At 34.0% G+C, this 19,568-nt stretch overlaps 2 protein-coding genes across 2 annotated transcripts; one reads left to right on the forward strand and one right to left on the reverse strand.

Annotated features, from left to right (window-relative positions):
• Positions 1-575: 575 nt before the first annotated feature.
• On the forward strand, positions 576-5,730 carry LOC145243604 (histone-lysine N-methyltransferase SETMAR-like). The gene is made up of 2 exons (XM_080106591.1): positions 576-783; positions 5,388-5,730. The coding sequence occupies exons 1-2, from the start codon at positions 697-699 to the stop codon at positions 5,610-5,612; spliced, it is 312 nt and encodes a 103-aa protein (XP_079962717.1). The 5' UTR covers positions 576-696; the 3' UTR covers positions 5,613-5,730.
• LOC145243603 (transcription termination factor 3, mitochondrial-like) lies at positions 1,252-17,961 on the reverse strand. The gene is made up of 5 exons (XM_080106590.1): positions 17,093-17,961; positions 10,000-10,165; positions 7,307-7,374; positions 4,708-4,798; positions 1,252-1,651 (listed from the first exon to the last, which is right to left on the reverse strand). The coding sequence occupies exons 1-5, from the start codon at positions 17,942-17,944 to the stop codon at positions 1,374-1,376; spliced, it is 1,455 nt and encodes a 484-aa protein (XP_079962716.1). The 5' UTR covers positions 17,945-17,961; the 3' UTR covers positions 1,252-1,373.
• Positions 17,962-19,568: the final 1,607 nt, after the last annotated feature.

The following is a 19,568-nucleotide window of genomic DNA, read 5'->3' on the forward strand; positions in this document are numbered from 1 at the left end:
CCGTCTAGCTGAATCTACTGTCAAAATCTTTCCCCACTCTTTATCTATGCCTAAATCAAAACGTAGATTCCATGAACAAAGCTTCTTTCTTAGAACTGCACGCCTGTGGAACTCTGTTCCGTCTGCCTGCTTCCCTCCTGACTACAACTTGGATGTCTTCAAGTCCAACGTAAACAAATTCCTGATGAACCGCCCCCCCCCCCTTAAGTAGACACTTTAAATATCCACACTAACGTACTGTACTTACAATAACCCTTATCCCTGAGTGGCTTCCGGACCTTGATAAGTGGTGACCACCTTGTAAAAAAAAAAAAAAAAAAAAATGCTGGCTTTGATCATGTTAGTTACCTTTAAAAAGACACTGTAGGCAAGTTATATTGTTACTTACACTTTTGATGCTCAAAGGAGGCAAAGGGAATGGAAGGAAGATGGGGGGGGGGCTTTGCCCCCTTTTTTCGTAAATATTGAAATTGATTTAAAACATGTTTTTTTCACTGACCCTGTTACATGAGTTCAATTTTTTTACATATTAAACTGTTTTGACCTATATATGTGTGTGTTAAGTTTTCTTTTAGTAAAATCTATTATTTTGTCTTTGGCAGCCATTTTTGTAAAGTTGGGGGTGGAATTACCCAGGTTCACCCTACATGTTCACAATAGGAGTAGGAAAAGAATGACCACAGCGCTATATCTCAAATGGAGTACTGTTGTTACATCTTGGTAGGAGCTGCTCGGTGCACTCTATCCTGCCTTAATAGAGTTCAAAACCAGCTTCAAAACCTAGTAAGTGATGCTCTTTTCTCTTCCCTGCAACCTGTTTTCCACGTTGCAAGCCTATCATTATTTTCATGGCAAGTGCTCGTCTGAGCTTCAATCTATGGTCCCTCCTAGCTGGAATTTCACAAAAAATAACTCGACTAGTTACAACCATTAGCAACCATTTCCTCCACTGTCTATCTATGCCTAGATCTAAATGCATAAGCCGTTAACAAAGCTTCTTTCCTAGAACTGCCCGCATGTGGAACACTGTTCTGCTGGTTTGCTTCCCAACCAACTACAATATTGAAACCTTCAAGTCCAATGTAAACAAGTTCTTTTTAAACTGTCCGCTTAAATAATCAAATTGTACTAACCTCACACCATTAACGTTTACTACACTACCACCTGACATTCATTAACTTCTATCCTCGAGTGGCCTTCAGACCTTGATAAGTGGTGAAAAATCTCACTTTAAAAATTCAAACAATCTAATCAGAGTTCAATGGCTGACTCAACGGATAATTTTTTTCTTGTTTATTTAGAAAATTAAGACAAAGATTAATATAAAAAGTCATTAAACAGACTTTTTTTCTTTCAAATATAAAAACAAAAAATTACAAGGTTTTCAGAAATTGGTTGAATTCTGCTGTTGAAGATTTTGCAATATCAAAACAAAAGGTTTTATCATCCTGAGAGACGAGAGCTTTAAGTGATACATAGTTCTCCTTAGTGGCATCGTACTGATCACGTTTCATGTGCTTCAAGAATTCATGGCGTTCTTTAATTCGATGCAGTCGCGTTCGGAAGATCTTCGGCCACTTTATCAACTGGGCATGAGTCAGGCCCATCTCGTTGTGGACGTAGACAAATACGTTCGTCAAATTATATTTATCTGCAAAGGAATAAAAAATATGCATAAAAATGGCGTTTCAACATGGTAACAGAAAAAATAAAAATGAAAACAACAAATGATACTGTTTTTCATAATACGTGGACAGATTGAAAAGTCAGGTATGGCTGACCATATATGGAAGGAAAAGGGAAACCATCTATTGTTATGAAACCATCTATTGTTATAAAACCATCTATTGTTATGAAACAAAGCAAAAAATTATAGGTCCTGGATATGACCTGAAACTATATCCGATGGTGAAGCCCCACCTTGTGGGCCTTGGGGAGTGTGGAGCCACCCTTTAATTGCCATTGCTCCCAGGTCCACTCTGACCCGGAGTGGTAGTACCTGTTAGGGTCCCAACTATGGGTTAAATAGAATCTGACTTAAAAAAAAAAAATATACTCCATTAAAAATCGTTCCTCAAAATAACTAGATTTGGCATTAAATAACCTGAAAAAGGTTGATATGTCGTAAAACAAAACCAACCAACCAAAAAATTATAGACAAAGATGACTCAACAAAGAGGCAACATATATACTGAGTGACAATCGATTATTTAGTAGACTTAGTACAGAATTTAACATGATATGGGAACCATCTAATATATAAAAAGGAAAATGTATGTTAGTTTGTGTATGTCTGTGTGTTTTTTTTGTTTTTTTTTTTACATGGAATTCACCACTTATCAAGGCCCAAGGGCCACTCGGGGATAAGAGTTATTGAGATGAGTATTACTTATTAATTTTATTTTATTACGGACCGTTATCCTCATCTTTTTTTAGTTGTTGTCTCACAACGTTTCGACCAACTATTCCTCTGGCCTTCGTCAGGTGGTATCTGCGACGGGATAGGAACTCCGAATCTTCCAACTGCATTCTCGGCAATTACTGCCTTCTATAGTTGTTGTATTTGTATGTCTGCCAAAAACTTTTGACAGACGCATTGGACCATGACAAAAATTGGTATCGTTAGAAAGATCAATCTCTTGGATGAAAAATATCTATAAATTGGCCAAAAAGATTAATTCTGTGCTGGTCAACTGGGCTATTTTTTGCAAGGACGGGTCACTTTTTTTGTCGACATTTTTGCAAATCATACACCTACCAATCTCAGCGTAGGTCTATAAAATGTTATTTTGAAAGCCCGTGACGTCATAAGTCACCGTGGCCGTGACTGTGACAGCTTTTTTTCACCTCCTTTTCCTCTTTCACGTTACATGTTCGGGCCTGCCAACTGCGGCTAATTTTTTTTTTGTGCTCGCATGGGTACTTGTTACAATTTTGATTGAAACAAAAGTTATTTTGATTTTTTTTTCTGGGTGTTGGTTGCTTAATAGCCGTAGTATACCACTTCTCTCCACTCGGGCAATGCCAGGTAGTCATGATAGTCTATAATATAAATTTTAGCTGTCTGTGTGTGTGTTTATGTGCATGTTTGTATGTCCGCAAAAAACTTGTCATCTGCATCGAAGCAGCATGAACGTGGTTCCGTAAAAAGAGCGATCTCTTGAACACATAATATCGAAAAATTATAAAAAAATCATCACTTATTCCATGTAGAAATGTTAATTGTGCATATGCAAACAGTTCATTTGTTGTTTCATTTTAAAAAGCTAAACTTGCAATGTCATTAGATTAGATTAGGTCGTCGTGGTCCGATCGATAACGTGTTCGCTTACGAACGCAAGTTTTGCAAGTTCGTGCCCAGCATGCAGCATTTTTTTTTCAATTTTTTCTTCTCCTATCATTTAAAATTCTCTGCTTTTTTTACGGGCGTCCACAACATGACATTTTTTTTTTCTTTTAATTACGTGATAAGATGGCACCCAAGTCTCGTTTTTCTTTTATTTGTTTAACCATATTTTACAACCGGGCAATGCCAGGCGCCCCTTCCCCAAAGAGTTATCGCGAAGTATAGACAATGGCAATGCCAGGCGCCTCTTCACACCAAAGAGTTATCGCGAAGTATAGACAAACAAAATTATATAGAAATCAGTTAGTTACAACTATTCAGAAAGTTTTATAAAAATCCAAGGCATCAATTTTTTTTTAATAAGCACAAAAGTGTCAATTTTAGCCATTTTAACCCGAAAAGCACCAGAGTTTTCCTGGAAAATCCGTTCTGTTACTTTTTTACTCATACCATGTTTAATGTTTGTGCAAAATTTCAAAAAATTCCAAGGCGTAGTTATTGAGAAAAGTTAGCTAGTTAATTATAGATAACAGATAATATGGTGCTTGTTAAGATAGAGTTGACAAATCAATTTTTTTCAAACTATATCATTTTAAGCAAAAACAATATTACTTACTTAATTGTCATGTCGAAAATAGTAATATATCCAAAAATTATGAAAATTCACTCAATCTAGCGGGTGGATATAGAAAATCAGATTTTTCTTCAGTGAACAAGTTGACCAGAGCCCTTGAACCGGCGCCACCTCTGTTGGGCCCTGGAGAATGCTGCTATGCCTCAACTCACACCTACATTAGTGAACACACAAACATACACAATATTTAAACCTTCTTTATCATCTGCTGATCTTGAAATATTCCCAACCTTTCTCGTTGAACTATATTTCTAATATGAAAAACAATGAACATTGACTCTTATTAAATATAATTTGTATAATTCTGTAATAATTCAATTGCTGTGATCTTCTATTTTTAAACACATAAAATATTTATTTATTTTGTTTTGTTTTATCATATAACGTTTCCCGTCTTTCTCACATTTGATTATAAACCCTGTGAAACTTTTTCAATAAAATCATTTCTCTAAACCGAAAATACTTCACCCAAATCCAAACTGCAAAATGTAACCCTCAGAAAAAGTGATGACTCCCCAAAGTAGGGATCCCCAAACTGGTGACTCCCAAAACTGGCACATCCCTAAAGATCCGCACAAAGGGAAGTTCTGCCTAAGAATAAGATATCTTGGGAGTTGTTGCTAATTTCCTTTGATTAACTAAAGGTTGTAGTTTAAACCCCTGCAGTGGGAAGTACATATTTTTCTTCCTTCTTTGCCCACAAAATAAAATACTGATTTATACTAACTGGAAAGAAAAACCCGTGGAGTGATCAGGAAAATCTTTTGGAGATCAAAATTAGTAAATCCAAGGAACTCCTTCATCTGGAAGTGGATCTCCTGAAAAAATAAAAGGTGGAAATTAAAATGATGATTTTTTTTTTTACAAGAATTAAAAAAGACAAAGAAACATTAAAAGAAAGTTTGAGGAGTTTTTTATTGGTAGCCTCTCCCTGCATAACTATTTTTCAGACCCGTGTGACATCACATGGCCCCACCATGGGGAAAACTGATAGAGGGAAACGATTTTGAAAGTGGATTTATCATATTTTTTTTAGGTTTTCGATTACTTTTTTTATTGTATTTGAAAGATTAAAGCCTAAAGTTAATTCCTAAAAGGAAATAATATTTTTACATGTGAAAAAAAGTTTATAATGAAAAATGTTTTCATGGCGATATTCGGAAACCAACAAGTAAACTAAATTTTGAAGGTAAATTCATTGTAAAAATCTCTTGAAAAATAACAATTAGTTTTCTGGGACAATTTCAAATTAATAAAGGCAAGTTCTTAAATATTGAATTAAAAAAAATTCCTTGCTTACAATGAATAAATACCCCAAAATATCATTTTGAAGTGCGTTTTTTGCTCTATCAAATTGTGATATTCGTTACCATTCTCAATCTTTTTACTTTTTTTTTTTCTTTGCAGGCTTTTCAACAGCATCGACAAAATTTAAATCTACACGTTTTCTTATTCCAGTTCAAACTAGGCCGAAAAACTGCTAAGACAGTTCATGATATCAATGATGTGTTTGGCACAGGAACCACTAATGAACGTGTAGAACAACAGTGGTTCAAGAAATTTCGCAATGGTGACAAGAGCCTCGAAGTTGAAAACGGTCACAGCCAGCCGACTGAAGTTGATAACATTTGAAAGCCTAAATTGAAGCCGATCCTCGCAAAACCACATGAGAAGTTGCTGTTGAACTCAAGCTCGACCACTCAACAGTCGTTCATTATTTAAAGCAAATTGGGAAGTCAAAAAAGTTGGATAAATGGGTGCTGCATGAATTGAACGATAATCAAAAAAAATCATTGTTTTGAGGTGTCTTCTATGCTCCTTCTGCACAACAAAAACGACCTATTTCTTGAGTGGATTGTAACGTGTGATGAGAAGTGGATCCTCTATGACAACCGGCAACATTTGGCACAGTGGTTGGATGCCAGAAAAGCTTCACAACACTTCCCGAAGCTGAAATTGCATCACAAAAAGGTTATGGTGACTGTTTGGTGGTCTGCAGTCGGTCTCATCCATCACAGCTTCTTGAATCCAGGCGAAAAAAATATGGTGAAGAAGTACTGCTGACAAATTGACAAAATGCACCAGAATGTATGTGCCCGAGATTGGTCAATATAAAGGGACCAATTCTCCTCCATGACAACATTCACCCGCATGTTGCTCAACTAACCCTGCAGAACTAATTGGGCTCATGCGGCATATTCACCAGGTCTCTCGCTCAGGGTACCAACTATGGGTTAAATAGAAACAGACTTGAAAACAACAAATATGTTCTATTAAAAAAACTTTTCTTCAAAATCTTTGGATTCGGCATTAAATAACCTGAAAAGGATTGATATGCCGTAAAACAAAAACAACCAACCAACCATCAGAAGTTCCAATGTATGTGCCCGAGATGGGTCAATATGAAGGGACCAATTCTCCTCCATGACAACGCTCGCTCACATGTTGCGCAACTGACCATGCAAAAGCTGAACGAATTGGGCTCCGAGATTCTGCCTCGTCCGCCATATTCACCGGTCCTTTCTCCCACCGATTATCACTTTTTGAAGTATCTCGACAACTTCCTGTGCAAAAAATGTTTCAAAAGCCGAGATGATGCCGAATCGGCCTTTAATGACTTCATCGCTTCCAGAACTCCGGATTTCTATGCTAATGAGATAAATAAACTTGTTTCTCTTTGGCAAAAAAAATGTGTCGATTCTAATGCTTCTCATTTCGATTAATAAAGTTTATTATGAAAGGAGTTATGATCTTTTGAAGATGAATGTCAAAAAGCTACATTATTTTTGCACTAACCTAATAAAGCCATAAAACATAGCTATCTTCATCCTTCAAATTGAGAAATAAAATCGCATAGCTTAAATAGAAATAATTCATAAGTTAAATGAAAACTTCTGTTTTTAAATGCAGATGATGTCGATCATAATAATTAAAAATAAATTAAATTAAATGTAAAATAAATAAATCAATAAAATAAATCAGCTTTATATAATATTTCTAAATAGAATACTTAAAACAATTCTATTACTAATTTGTAATAAAAATTGAAAGCTAATTATTAAAACAGATTTTATTTAATGTAATATGCAAATTAGATAACCTTTTGAATGGTGATTCCTTTTGAATAAATAGTATATAAAGAAATCATGCAGAAATAAAAAAGTATGTGCAAGTCTGTTAAACAGTGTACCTTTTGTATATATTAACCAAATCGTGAACAAACAAGATACAACTTTATTATAATAGATATATGATGTAACAAATATGGAAAAAAATAAAATTAAAATTAATTCATTGTATCCCGGGCAACACTAGTATATACTAACCTTGATTGATTTTGCATTGTAACTGACCAATTTCGGAAGATGACAAACAACTTCACGTACTTGGCTGCCTGAAATCAATGAAAGAGGAAAAATGAGCAAAACAAAATGTAAGGAATACATTTATAAATTCCCCCCTCCTCAAAAAAAAAAAAAAAAATCCTCCTGACGGACAATTAATTTGTTATCCCACTCAAAAAAAAAAAAAAAAAAAAAAAATTAATTGTCTAAATTACAGCTTTCGACCACATAAATTATAAATCTTTCAAAGCCCGACAAATACTTTTTATTTATTTATTTTTTTTAATTAAAATCGGAATTTTTAGTTATGGAAGGTCTTAATAACTTATAATCTTGTACGTTTCTCCAACTCTCTAAATATTCTAATTTGTTATTTCACTTTTTAATCTTTCTATTTTTTTACAACTATGCATTACATAGACAGGAAAAATAGATTCATGTTTATTTTTTTTTGGGGGGGGGGACTTGTCCAGACCCCCCCCCCTTATATTAAAAAACAAAATCTGCATAATGTATATCCCCATGATGAAACGAAAACATCATGTTCTTAAAGTCATGTAGATTGATCAAGTAGTTTTGTTTTTAGATAAGAGAGTCAAATTTTATGAATATCGGAGAAGTGACTGTCTCACCTGCCATTTTAAAAAAAAAGTGAAGAAACAAAGGGAGATAACATGAACTGCCCGCCTGTGGAATTTTCTTCCGTTTCTTTGCTTTCCAACTGACTACAATATGGTCGCCTTCAAGTACAACGTGAAAAAATTCTTGATGAAACATCTGATGTAATCCAATTTACCAAATTTCCACACTCATTAACTCTTATCCTCAAGTGGCCCCCAGGCCTTGATAAGTGGTGACCCCTTTGTAAAAAATCAACTGTGCTCATCTGCCATTCTGTCTCCAATAGGATCTTCCAATCACTCAAATACCGGCATGAAAATCAAAACAAAATGTCCCTCTCTATCGCAGCCTATCAATACTTAATGGCTAACTGGGAACACCTCAGATTGTTCATATTAGTTATACTCTTGCATTGCATGTTTAAAAAGGATGCGTTGTCCTCTACTGCATCTGACATTAAATGATTGGTTAACCATTGGCATAGAGCAGAGGTTTGCAACCTTTTTGAGCGTGAGGTCTAAAAAGTTATACTGATTAAAAGGAGGAGGGCCAAACAGCTTTGGCTAAATTGTCATGGAGGACAACAATGTTATTAAATTATTTAGATTCTTAAGACTCCTATTTGTCATTTTCACAACGTTTCAGCCGATGTAACTTCTGACCTTCTTCAAGGTCCGTCGTGCAGCGGTTAGAATACTTGGAAAAAATCAATTGTAAAATGTGATAGAAGGTTGAAGGTTCGATCCTCAGTGTGGCCGACCAAAAAATACAATTGCGAATTACTTAGGACCTCTATGCAGTCAGGGCTAATGAAACGAGAGCATACTACCGCCATGAAATAAATAAAGGGTCTCATTCGAAATTCCGTCCAAATTCCTGAGTTTGACAGAAACATTCCCAAGTTCGATAAGATACACCTGAAGAAGGTTGGAGGTTACATTGATTGAAATGTTGTGAAAATCACGCTCAAGATGAGAACAGTAGTCCAAAGAATCCAAATAATATAAATAATCAATCCACATCCCAAAAATCCATTTATTGTAAATAAATTTTTTGAGCATTTCAAGAAATCAAGTAATAAATACAATTATATCCTATATTACAATGATATAATTTATTTTACTATAGAAATATAGCCTTGTAGGAGATGTCCTTTTCTCTTCCCTGCAACCTCTTTCTCACAGAAGAGATGTTGCGAGTTTGTCTCTGCTTTATCGTTATTTTCATGGCAAGTGCTTGACTGAGCTCCAATCTATGGCCTCCCCTTGCCAAACTTTCACCTGTCTAGCAGAAAATACTATCAATAATTCCCCCCACTCTTTATCTGTGCCTAAACCTAAATTCCATGAACAAAGCTTCTTTCTTAGAAATGCACGCCTATGGAATTGTCTTCCGTTTTCCTGCTTTCCAGCTGACTACAATATGGCTGTCTTCAAGTCTAACGTAAACAAGTTCTTGATGAGCCGTTCCATATAAGTTAACAAATTTACCGAATTTCCATTACTAACGATTACTATATTGTCCAATTTCTACTGTACACTCTTTAACCCTTAGCCTCGAGTGGCCTCTCGGCCTTGATAAGTGGTGATGCCTATGTAAAAAAAAAAAAAAAATATCGAAACAAAAAAAAAGAAATTCAAATGCATCGTGAGTAAGATGGCAGAACAAACAAAATTCACTCAAGGGCTGGATTTAAAAGGTTGTTGACCCCTGTTATAAAAAGCTTCATACCTTCCAAGAAATTTCAACAGAAACCAAACTGCCAACCCTGATACACATGTACATACACATACACACCCACACACAAACATACACACGCACACACACAAAAAACACTAACACGTGTACACACACGCACACAAATACACACATAAACACATGCACAAAGACACACACAAACACACATGCAAAATGCCTTTATATATAAGTAGAGATAGGGATATATTTGTAATTTTTCATTATTTTTGTAAAATGTCTGATGTCCCTCGGATGCTGAGAACATCCTGTATAAACATTCTTTCTACGAACCCAAACACAAAAGAAAAATGATTTACCTGTGAGTTTGAAGAGTTTCTGATAAAACCCGAGTTTTTCATCAATATTTGGAACAGACATTGACAATAAACGTGGTGCTCGGATCAGAATTTGCGGGATGTCCGTCTTTGGGAAATTTTTGGATTTAAAATATTCAATAATGGCTTCTAAGTCTTCAATATTAGCCTGTCATTAAAGAAAGGAAAGAATAGCAAAATTAAGAAAAACGCTTAGGAACATTTTGATTCATACAAAGTGTCCCAAAATTAAGCGCCTATTTTGAACTAGTAATCAAAATAGATGGGAGAAAAGACAGTGCCAAATTTTGTTACTCTGTTTTTATGAGAATTGTTTTATAAATAGAAATTAAAATAGATGGTTGGGTTTAAGGACACTCTGTATTTGATGAAGGACTTAAAATCGCTAAAGCAATACAATATGATACAATACAATATACAATATGATATTAGGTTGTCCGGAAAATAATGACCAATTTTAGAGAAAAAGTAATTATTAATCAAATAGGTGACACTAAACATTGAAATTAGTCAAAGTATGATCCTTGAACAGCCATGCATTTTTGCCATCTATCAACTAGATCATTTATGCCTTGTTGATAAAAATTCTTTGGCTTAGATGCTAAGAAATCTTTGAAAAAAGATTCAACCTCTGCATTAGATCTGAAAGTTTTGTTGCTTAAAAAAGCGGCTAAATGCTTGAAAAAATGGTAGTCTGTGGGCGAAAGATCTGGAGAATAAGGAGGATGTGGTAAAGTTTCATATCCCAAGTCTGTGAGTTTCTACAGTGTCATTCTCGCAACATTAGGCCACGCATTATTGTGGAGCAGGATTGAACCACGCCTATTCACTAATGCAGATCTCAATTTTTGTAAATGATGATGCATTTCTTCGAGTTGATTGCAGTAAACCTCTGCCGTGATGCTCTGATTAGCATCCAGAAAGCTGTAATGAATAGCACCAATTGCACACCACCAAACAGTCAGCATAATCTTCTGTTGGTGAAAATTTGGCTTTGGAAAATGTTTGGGTGGTTCATCACAATCAAGCCATTGACCTGATCGTTTCCGATTATCATAAAGGATCCACTTTTCGTCACAGGTGACCATTCGGTCAAGAAATTGATCATTAATGTTTCGCAAAAAGAGCATCGAACACACTTCAAAACGTCGAGCTTGTTGATTTTCATTGAGCTCATGTGGGACCCATTTGTCGAACTTTTTCACCTTGCCAATTTGCTTCAGATGGTCCGACACTGTTGAACTGCTGACACCAAGTTCCCGAGACATTTCCCTGACACTTTGCCGTGGGTTTTGCTCAACAATGGCTCTCAAATTTTCATTGTCAAGATTAGATGGCCGTCCTCTACCTTCTCCATCTTTAAGGCTCTCATCACCACTACGAAATTTCTGAAACCACCTTCGTACTGTTCTATCACTTGCGATGCCTTCTCCCCATGCCCTATTGATATTTGCAGTTGTTTGAGAAGCATTGTTACCAAGCTTAAACTCATGCAGGAAAAGTAATCGTAAGTCTTCTTTTCTCATATTCCAAATTATGGGCTCATTCGCTCATAAAACGTTTTCTGAAAGAAAAAAGTAAGAAATTATTAAAGAGCACATATAAATCAGTAATCATGTTGATGTTTACCTGAAATATAATAAAAATCCTATGATAAAATCCAATTTCAAAACAGACTTTCTGAAATGGCCATTATTTTCCGGACAACCTAATACAATATATACAATATGATACAATACAATATACAATATATCTGGCGGATTGGAATGCTGTCATGCAGGAGGAGGATACCTTTGCTGATATTGCCCAGCTTCTTGATTTTGTTAGTTACTTTAGCCTGGTTCCAGAAAACTGTGGGCATGACGTTGTCAGCGGAGGGCTGCACTCTTGCGTTCTTTGGAGGTGGTTAGTCCAACTACTTTCACTGCATTGACTGGGCTTTCAATTAGTGTTGGGACAATTAATCGGAATTAGAATCAGGAATCAGAAAAATCGAACTTTTTGGGGTATCGGAATCGATATTGGAATCAGTATCAGAATCGGAAAAATTTGTATTTATTTTCCGATGCCAAAAACGATTCCTTTAATTATCTCTGTTTTTTATTTGATTTTGTTTGAAACAAAATCTTCACTGCTGGTAGTAATAATAAAATAATGAATATTTATTGATTCTAAATTACCAGTCAAACTAAAATCTATAGATCACCCCCCCCCTTCACAAGTGTATTTTCACGTTTGAGCAAAATATCTGCACACTGAACATGTGTTTTTACAGTACTCGGATAAAAATAACACCTTTATTGTAAATATTTTGAGATTTATAAAGAATCGGAATCGGTAATTGTATCGGAACCGGGAAAAATATTAGAATCGTCCCAGCACTAGTTTGGCTATGAAATCCTTCCCATCTCTCTAATCATCTCTCTAAATTTCACGCTTTCCGAGCCATGAAGTTGCTTTTGAAAGGAAAGTGTTTTCCAGATGATGCAACCTTGATTTCCAAAGTCATGTCAAAACGGTCCCCAGAGCTGCATTAAACGATGGGAGAAAATTTTGTTACTCTGCTTTTCCGAGAAGTGGTTTTAACTGCCCTGATGAGTTGTGATACAACGAAACAGTACTATATGAGGATGACAATTAAAGCCCCCCCCCTCTTTGGGTTGAGCACTTTGTAAATATATTTTCACCCGACGCGTATTTAAGCAATTAAGCGAAGCCCACAATTAATTTGTTTGTAAACAAACTTATGGTTTGAGCACTGTAAGCGACGGGCGGGTGTGGATTTAATACACACTCATGGAGAAATACTTACGGCACTGCTTTGTGGTCCGATAGTTAGAACAGCCGACTGTCAACTCAACAGTTGTAGGTTCGATCCATGGCTGGGGAAAGGTGTATGTCTAGCCGCACTGATGAGTTGTGATACAACAAAACAATATTGACAATAACAATAATAATAAGGATACTAGAAAGCTGCTTGGCTAACGAAAATCTCAATAGAAGATGCGCATATAAAAACGACAAACAACCACAGAATTCGCGCATAAGCCTGAAGAGTCCTAGAGTGGATGAAACGCGGAATATTCAGTGTAGCTTAATTGCCATATACATTTTATAACTTACTAACTAGCTCTACCTACGTATTGAGCACTTTTGAAGTAAATACTTAAAGTTTACGCATAAATCTATACTTTCGTATATTAATTTTATGTGAGTAAATGAAGTAGTTATATATATATATATATATATATATATATATATATATATATACATACATACATACATATATATACATATATTTATATATATATATATTTATATATATATATATTTATATATATATATATATATATATATATTTATATATATATATATTTATATACTCATTCCATTTGTGATTTTTTCCAAGGAATTCTGCCTTTTGGATCATTTTGGCCCTTTTGGAACTTACCTGTTGGATTGGAAATTTTTAATTCTACCGTGTTTGGATTTTACCATTCTTGGATTTTTTACCCTTCACAGGACTATCCATTCATGTGAAATCTTTTTATCATTTTTCTTTTACCTCCTACTCCCCTTACCTCACCCTTTTTTTAACCAAGTAAGATCTGTGACTTATCTGTAGTTTCATTAAATACTTTTACATGCAAAATCCGATCCCGCATTTTGCTAATTCCTGCCCTCTGATGAGAAGGAGAGTATTTCAAGATGTTTTTTAACATGTTTTATTAATCATTTGTTCATATTATAAGCTCTATTTCCTTTTCGGTTTTATTGAGCTTTTACATCTGGTTGAGATTACTTTACTTGTAAATATTAACTCTTTAATATTTATAATATATTTTAAGTTTACCATTTTGATTACCTTGGTAAACTTATTGTAATTTATATATATATATATATATATATATATATATATATATATATATATATATATATATATATATATATAAGCATTCATTCTCAGACCTTGGTCTTTGTAATATTCACTCTTAGACAATAATCTTTGTAACATTCACTCTCAAACTTTGGTCGTGGTGACATTCACTCTCAGATATTTACTTTCCATAACATTTCTTCAAATCTTGTAACTTTGTTTGCAACGAGAGAAGTTTCTGGAACATCTGTTATATTCTGGGCATGGCAACCAGTTTCCTAATTAGAAACATCCTCACTCCCACTAGGTACATCCTTCTCAATTAAAGATTTAATTTCAATCCATCTTGACGGGCCTTTCATTGGGTTTTCTGGGTTTGTTGCTGATTTTAATAGACAGAGTTTTCAGCATCATTATCATCTTGGCTGGTGCCGTGGTGCTGTCATTTGAATGTTTTTAATGAAGAGTAAACAGAATCTTTAAACTTTTGCAACCTACACCGAATGGTGTAAGTCATTCAAATAAATATAGCTTTATTAAAAAGTTTTGTTCAAATAATTTTATCAAAACGTTTTGTTTAAAAAATTTTATTAAAAAGTTTTGTTTAAATTATTTTATTAAAAAGTTTTATTTTAATAATTTTATTATAAATTTTTATTTAAATAATTTTATTACAAAATGTTGTTTAAATAGTTTAATTAAAAAATGTTGTTAAAATAATTTTATTAAAAAAATGTTGATTAAATAAAAATAATGTTTCCTAATAAAAAAAAAAATCTTGCCGGACCATTGCCCCCCCCTCCCAACAACTCGTTTTTTTTTAATGTTTGTTTATAGAATGCCGTGTGAAGGACAAGGTCAACCAGTGTTGACCCAAAGCTGTTCGTATAGGTTTGCATATCTGATGGGGTCTTTAAACCCTAACGGATCTAGACTTGAAAACATTTAAACAAAATTCCATCGTATACTTTATGCATCGTGACATTGTTGTTAGATCCAATTACTACAGGGTGACCCCCCCCCCAAAAAAAACGGGCCCAACTCTAATTAGACCTCGTTTCTTATTGTTTTGTCCTAATGAAAAGAAACTTTGGTCATAACTAGTTTATTATATCCAAAACATCACATCAAAACACATGGGTCTTTGGCCTTTTTTTTCTCCATTCTACAGCATATGTTCTAGATGGCCTCCATTTAGCTTTTCTTTTTTTGGGTCACCCTATATATATATATATATATATATATATATATATATATATATATATATATATTACACAAAGAGCATCGCTTAATATGCTAATGATAATTTGTATATCACTTCCCAATATGCTCAACCCAAGTTAGGGAGCAATATAGTCACGCACATTCAGTACTGTTTCGCTGTTTCACAGTTCATCAGTGCGGCTTGACAAGCAACTACCTCAAACCAGGATCGAAACCCGACCGTCCAAACAACAGCCGGAGCTTCTAACCATTGCGTTATTCAGCTGCTACTGTTGCTTATATACATATATATATTTACAAGGTGACCCCCCCCCCCAAAAAAAATGGGCCCCAACTCTAATTAGGCCCTGTTTCTTAGTTTTTTGTCCGAATGAAATGAAACTTTGGTCATAACTAGTTTATTATATTTAAAACATCACATCAAAACACTAGGGTCTTTTGCCTTTTTTTTCTCCATTAGACAGCATATGTTCTAGATGGCCTCCATTTAGCTTTTGTTTTTTTTTTTTTTGGTCACCCTGTATATATATATATATATATATATATATATATACAGGGTGACCAAAAAAAAAAATATATATATATATATATATATATATATATATATATACAGGGTGACCAAAAAAAAAAAAAATATATATATATATACAGGGTGACCAAAAAAAAAAAAAAATATATATATATATATATATATATATATATATATATATATATATATACAGGGTGACCAAAAAAAAAAAAAATATATATATATATATATATATATATACAGGGTGACCAAAAAAAAAAAAAAAAAAAAAATATATATATATATATATATATATATATACAGGGTGACCAAAAAAAAAAAAAAATATATATATATATATATATATATATATATACAGGGTGACCAAAAAAAAAAAAAAAAAAATATATATATATATATATACAGGGTGACCAAAAAAAAAAATATATATATATATATATATATATATACAGGGTGACCAAAATATATATATATATATATATATATATATATATATATATATACAGGGTGACCAAAAAAAAAAAAATATATATATATATATATATATATATATACAGGGTGACCAAAAAGAAAATATATATATATATATATATATATATATATATATATATACAGGGTGACCAAAAAAAAAAAATATATATATATATATATATATATATATATATATATATATATATATATATATACAGGGTGACCAAAAAAAAAATATATATATATATATATATATATACAGGGTGACCAAAAAAAATAAAAAAAAATATATAATGATATATATATACAGGGTGACCAAAAAAAAAAAATATATATATATATATATACACACACATACATATATATATATATATATATTCACACATACAGTGATGCTTTACAGTTGTGTAGTATTCCAGTCGAATCCGGATAGTTTCTCAGTTGGCTGATAAAACCAAACTGATGTAAAATGACGTTAATACCTTCCCTGATTGTTTCAAGTAATCGAACTCCTGTATGCGTGACATTCTTTGTTCAATTTACAGTCGACCAATAATAAGAACAGTTGCGCATGACGGAAACAGCTGAAGTCTTGTGTACATTAGATGTAGTAGTGTATAAAGTTGACCTGTCTCCTTTTTGCTGAAGCCGGCTTCTCTTTTCCTTGTAACCAATGAATCGGACCCACGAATTTGATTTTAATGGGTACTCTAGGAAATTTTAATTTTTTAAACTTTTTTTTAGTAAATTTTAATGGCTTTTTTAAAAGTAAATTTTGATTGGTTTTCTAATAAATTTTAGTTAAAATTTTTCTGATAAAGTTTAATGGGTTTTCTGGTAAATTTGTTTTTTCGGGGGGTTGTAGACACAATCCTAAATAGTAACGACTTACGTCCAAGCGGCAATATGGCTTTTTTGGCGTGAAAAAAGTAAAAAAAAAACAACAAGAAGAATTTAATGAGAATCATACATACTTTAAAGATAAAAGGATTCTTTGTGATGATCACGGCAAGCTGGTCGCTCGGAACTCCGACGTCCTTCAAGAAGAGCAAATAAGGTTTGACATCCGATTCAAAATCGAGTTTGAGGATAAGATTAGCAGCTTCATTGAACTTCTCGATGCGCGACAAATCAACACCGAGGCTGATCAATTGTTTGAGGGTCTCGGATTCACTAACATAAACGGTTAGATTAGAGGAGGTTGCCATGTCGGTATATCGGCTCCGATTCAATTCTATCGTTGCTTCTTCAGCTTCCGAAGGTGACATGACCTCTGAATCTCTAATAATGGTAGATATTTTATCACTTTCAAAAAAAGGTCTGGAAATTTCTCGGGTGTCTTTGAAATTGGCTGGTTCTCTGCTGGAATCAATACTAAGTGATAGCTTGCGATGAGACGTTTCAGCATCATTAGATTGGAACGCTTCAGGTTGTGCCTCAGCATATTCTGTTTTGTGGCTGGGGTCTTTTATTTGAAATGTCGTACAGCTGTCACTTTTAATCGCCTCTGGTAATAAATCGGAGCGATTTTCATGCTCAGCTGTTTTTAATTCAGGCACCGTCGTCTTATCAAATTGTTTGATGGTGCTGACAAGTTTCCTGTAATAATCATAATGTTCTTTAGGGTCTCGTCTTTTATGGAGAATGCTTTCATTTTCCGATGGAATTTCTGCTTCTTCTACTAAAGAGGGGGATTCTTCTTTATTGTGGCATTGAAAAGCCGACAGAGACACGGGACGTAGACCATATTTGTAAAGGCTTTGGTAAACAGTTAGCACTGTTCTTTGCTTTTGACGAAGGACAACCAGTAAACACCTCAAAGACATTGTGACGGACCTAGAAATATAAGAAATGAAATAAGCATGAAAACTTGTAATTTATAAAGAATTTCATATAATAATTTGGAAATTAAACACTAAGACAAATCTATATATATAAAAACGAAAATGTGTGTGTGTGTGTGTGCACACTTTTTGTGTATGTCCACTATCACTTACAAGTGTTTATATACACCCTAGATAATAATATTTACAATTTGCGAACGCGCGTCGCGTCTAGATTTATTTACATCGAAATTTTACACGATTCTTGCTATTTCGGCCGTCTCATGTTGATTCGGCTTTTTCGTATAAAATCGAAACTGATGTGAAACTAGGGAGAACTTCTCAATGTTTGGTCAATGTCAGTTTTCACCGTCATATCAGACAATTGCTTTCATTTGGATACTCCCCTAATAAAGGGGGAGCTAGTTTTAAAGTTGGGTAAAAACAAAAACCCAAAACAACTACCTTGCAGTTAAAATTCACTGCGGAAACATTAAGTGCGTTTGACCTCATTAAACACGCACATCACTTTTTAATGATTTTATTTCACACATTCTTAATTCTCTGCCATCGTAGTGTGGTAGGAATCCATCAGCCTATTAACCTCAAGGGTTCGGGTTCGAGCCTAACTGCCTACCAAAACTTTTTTTTTTCTTAACACTGGGTACCCCACCCCTCGCTAGTAAAGATATAAAATAAATTATCTATATATATAAAAGCGAAAATGTGTGTATGTATGTATGTGTGTTCGCTTATTGTGTATGTCTGTAAAAGGTTTTTTCCGTTGGACTTTTCGGTCGGCTCATTCCTTCTTAAAACTTTTTATATCACATCTAAATGATAATATATATGAGTTACGAATGGGGTTCGCCTATCTATTCAATTTGTCCGACTTTCACGTTTTATTTTTTCCAGTCAATGTCGACTTCGTCATATCAGACAGGGGAGCGAGTTTTTAAAAACAAACAAACCGATTTATTGACCTCATTAAAAACTGTCCCGCACAAAATGCTAACTGCTGAATACCTATCGCCGTCACGTCAATCAAAAACGCGCACCTGTTTTTTTTTCACATTTTACTATTTTCCAACTGCGCGTTGTCAAGGCTTTGTTTTTTTTTTCACGGGCACCTGTTTTTTTCACACACACCTGCAAACACCCGGGCAACGCTGGGTACCCCTCGCTAGTATATATATAAAAGGCAAAATGTATGTGTTTTTGTATGTCTCACAAAAACTTTCGACACAGGTGACGGATTTTCACGATATTCATATCATTTTGAAGCTCGACCCTTCGGACGACAAATATCGAAAAATTGGCTAAAAACATTAATTCCTTCACTCTCAACTGGGAACATTTCCACAGGGAGCGGTAGCAAAAAATCGTTCCTTCATGACAAGTTAGCCATATACACATGTGCAAAAAACGGTCTTTCTTGAATCATTTTAACTATTAAAAAAACGACCCAATTTTGCTGACGTGCTCATAGCTCAGTCACTTAAGGAGCAGCGTCGTTATTTTAAGATTACACGTTCAAACCGAGATGTAAGATCTTTTTTTTTTTTTTTTAATTTTTAAAGTTTTAATATTGGAGCAGGGTTATTTATGTCATTTTTTTCGTGTTTTT

The sequence above is a fragment of the Euprymna scolopes genome, chromosome 22, assembly GCF_053919585.1.
Source record: "Euprymna scolopes isolate OS-2025 chromosome 22, ASM5391958v1, whole genome shotgun sequence".
Lineage (NCBI taxonomy): Eukaryota > Metazoa > Mollusca > Cephalopoda > Sepiida > Sepiolidae > Euprymna > Euprymna scolopes.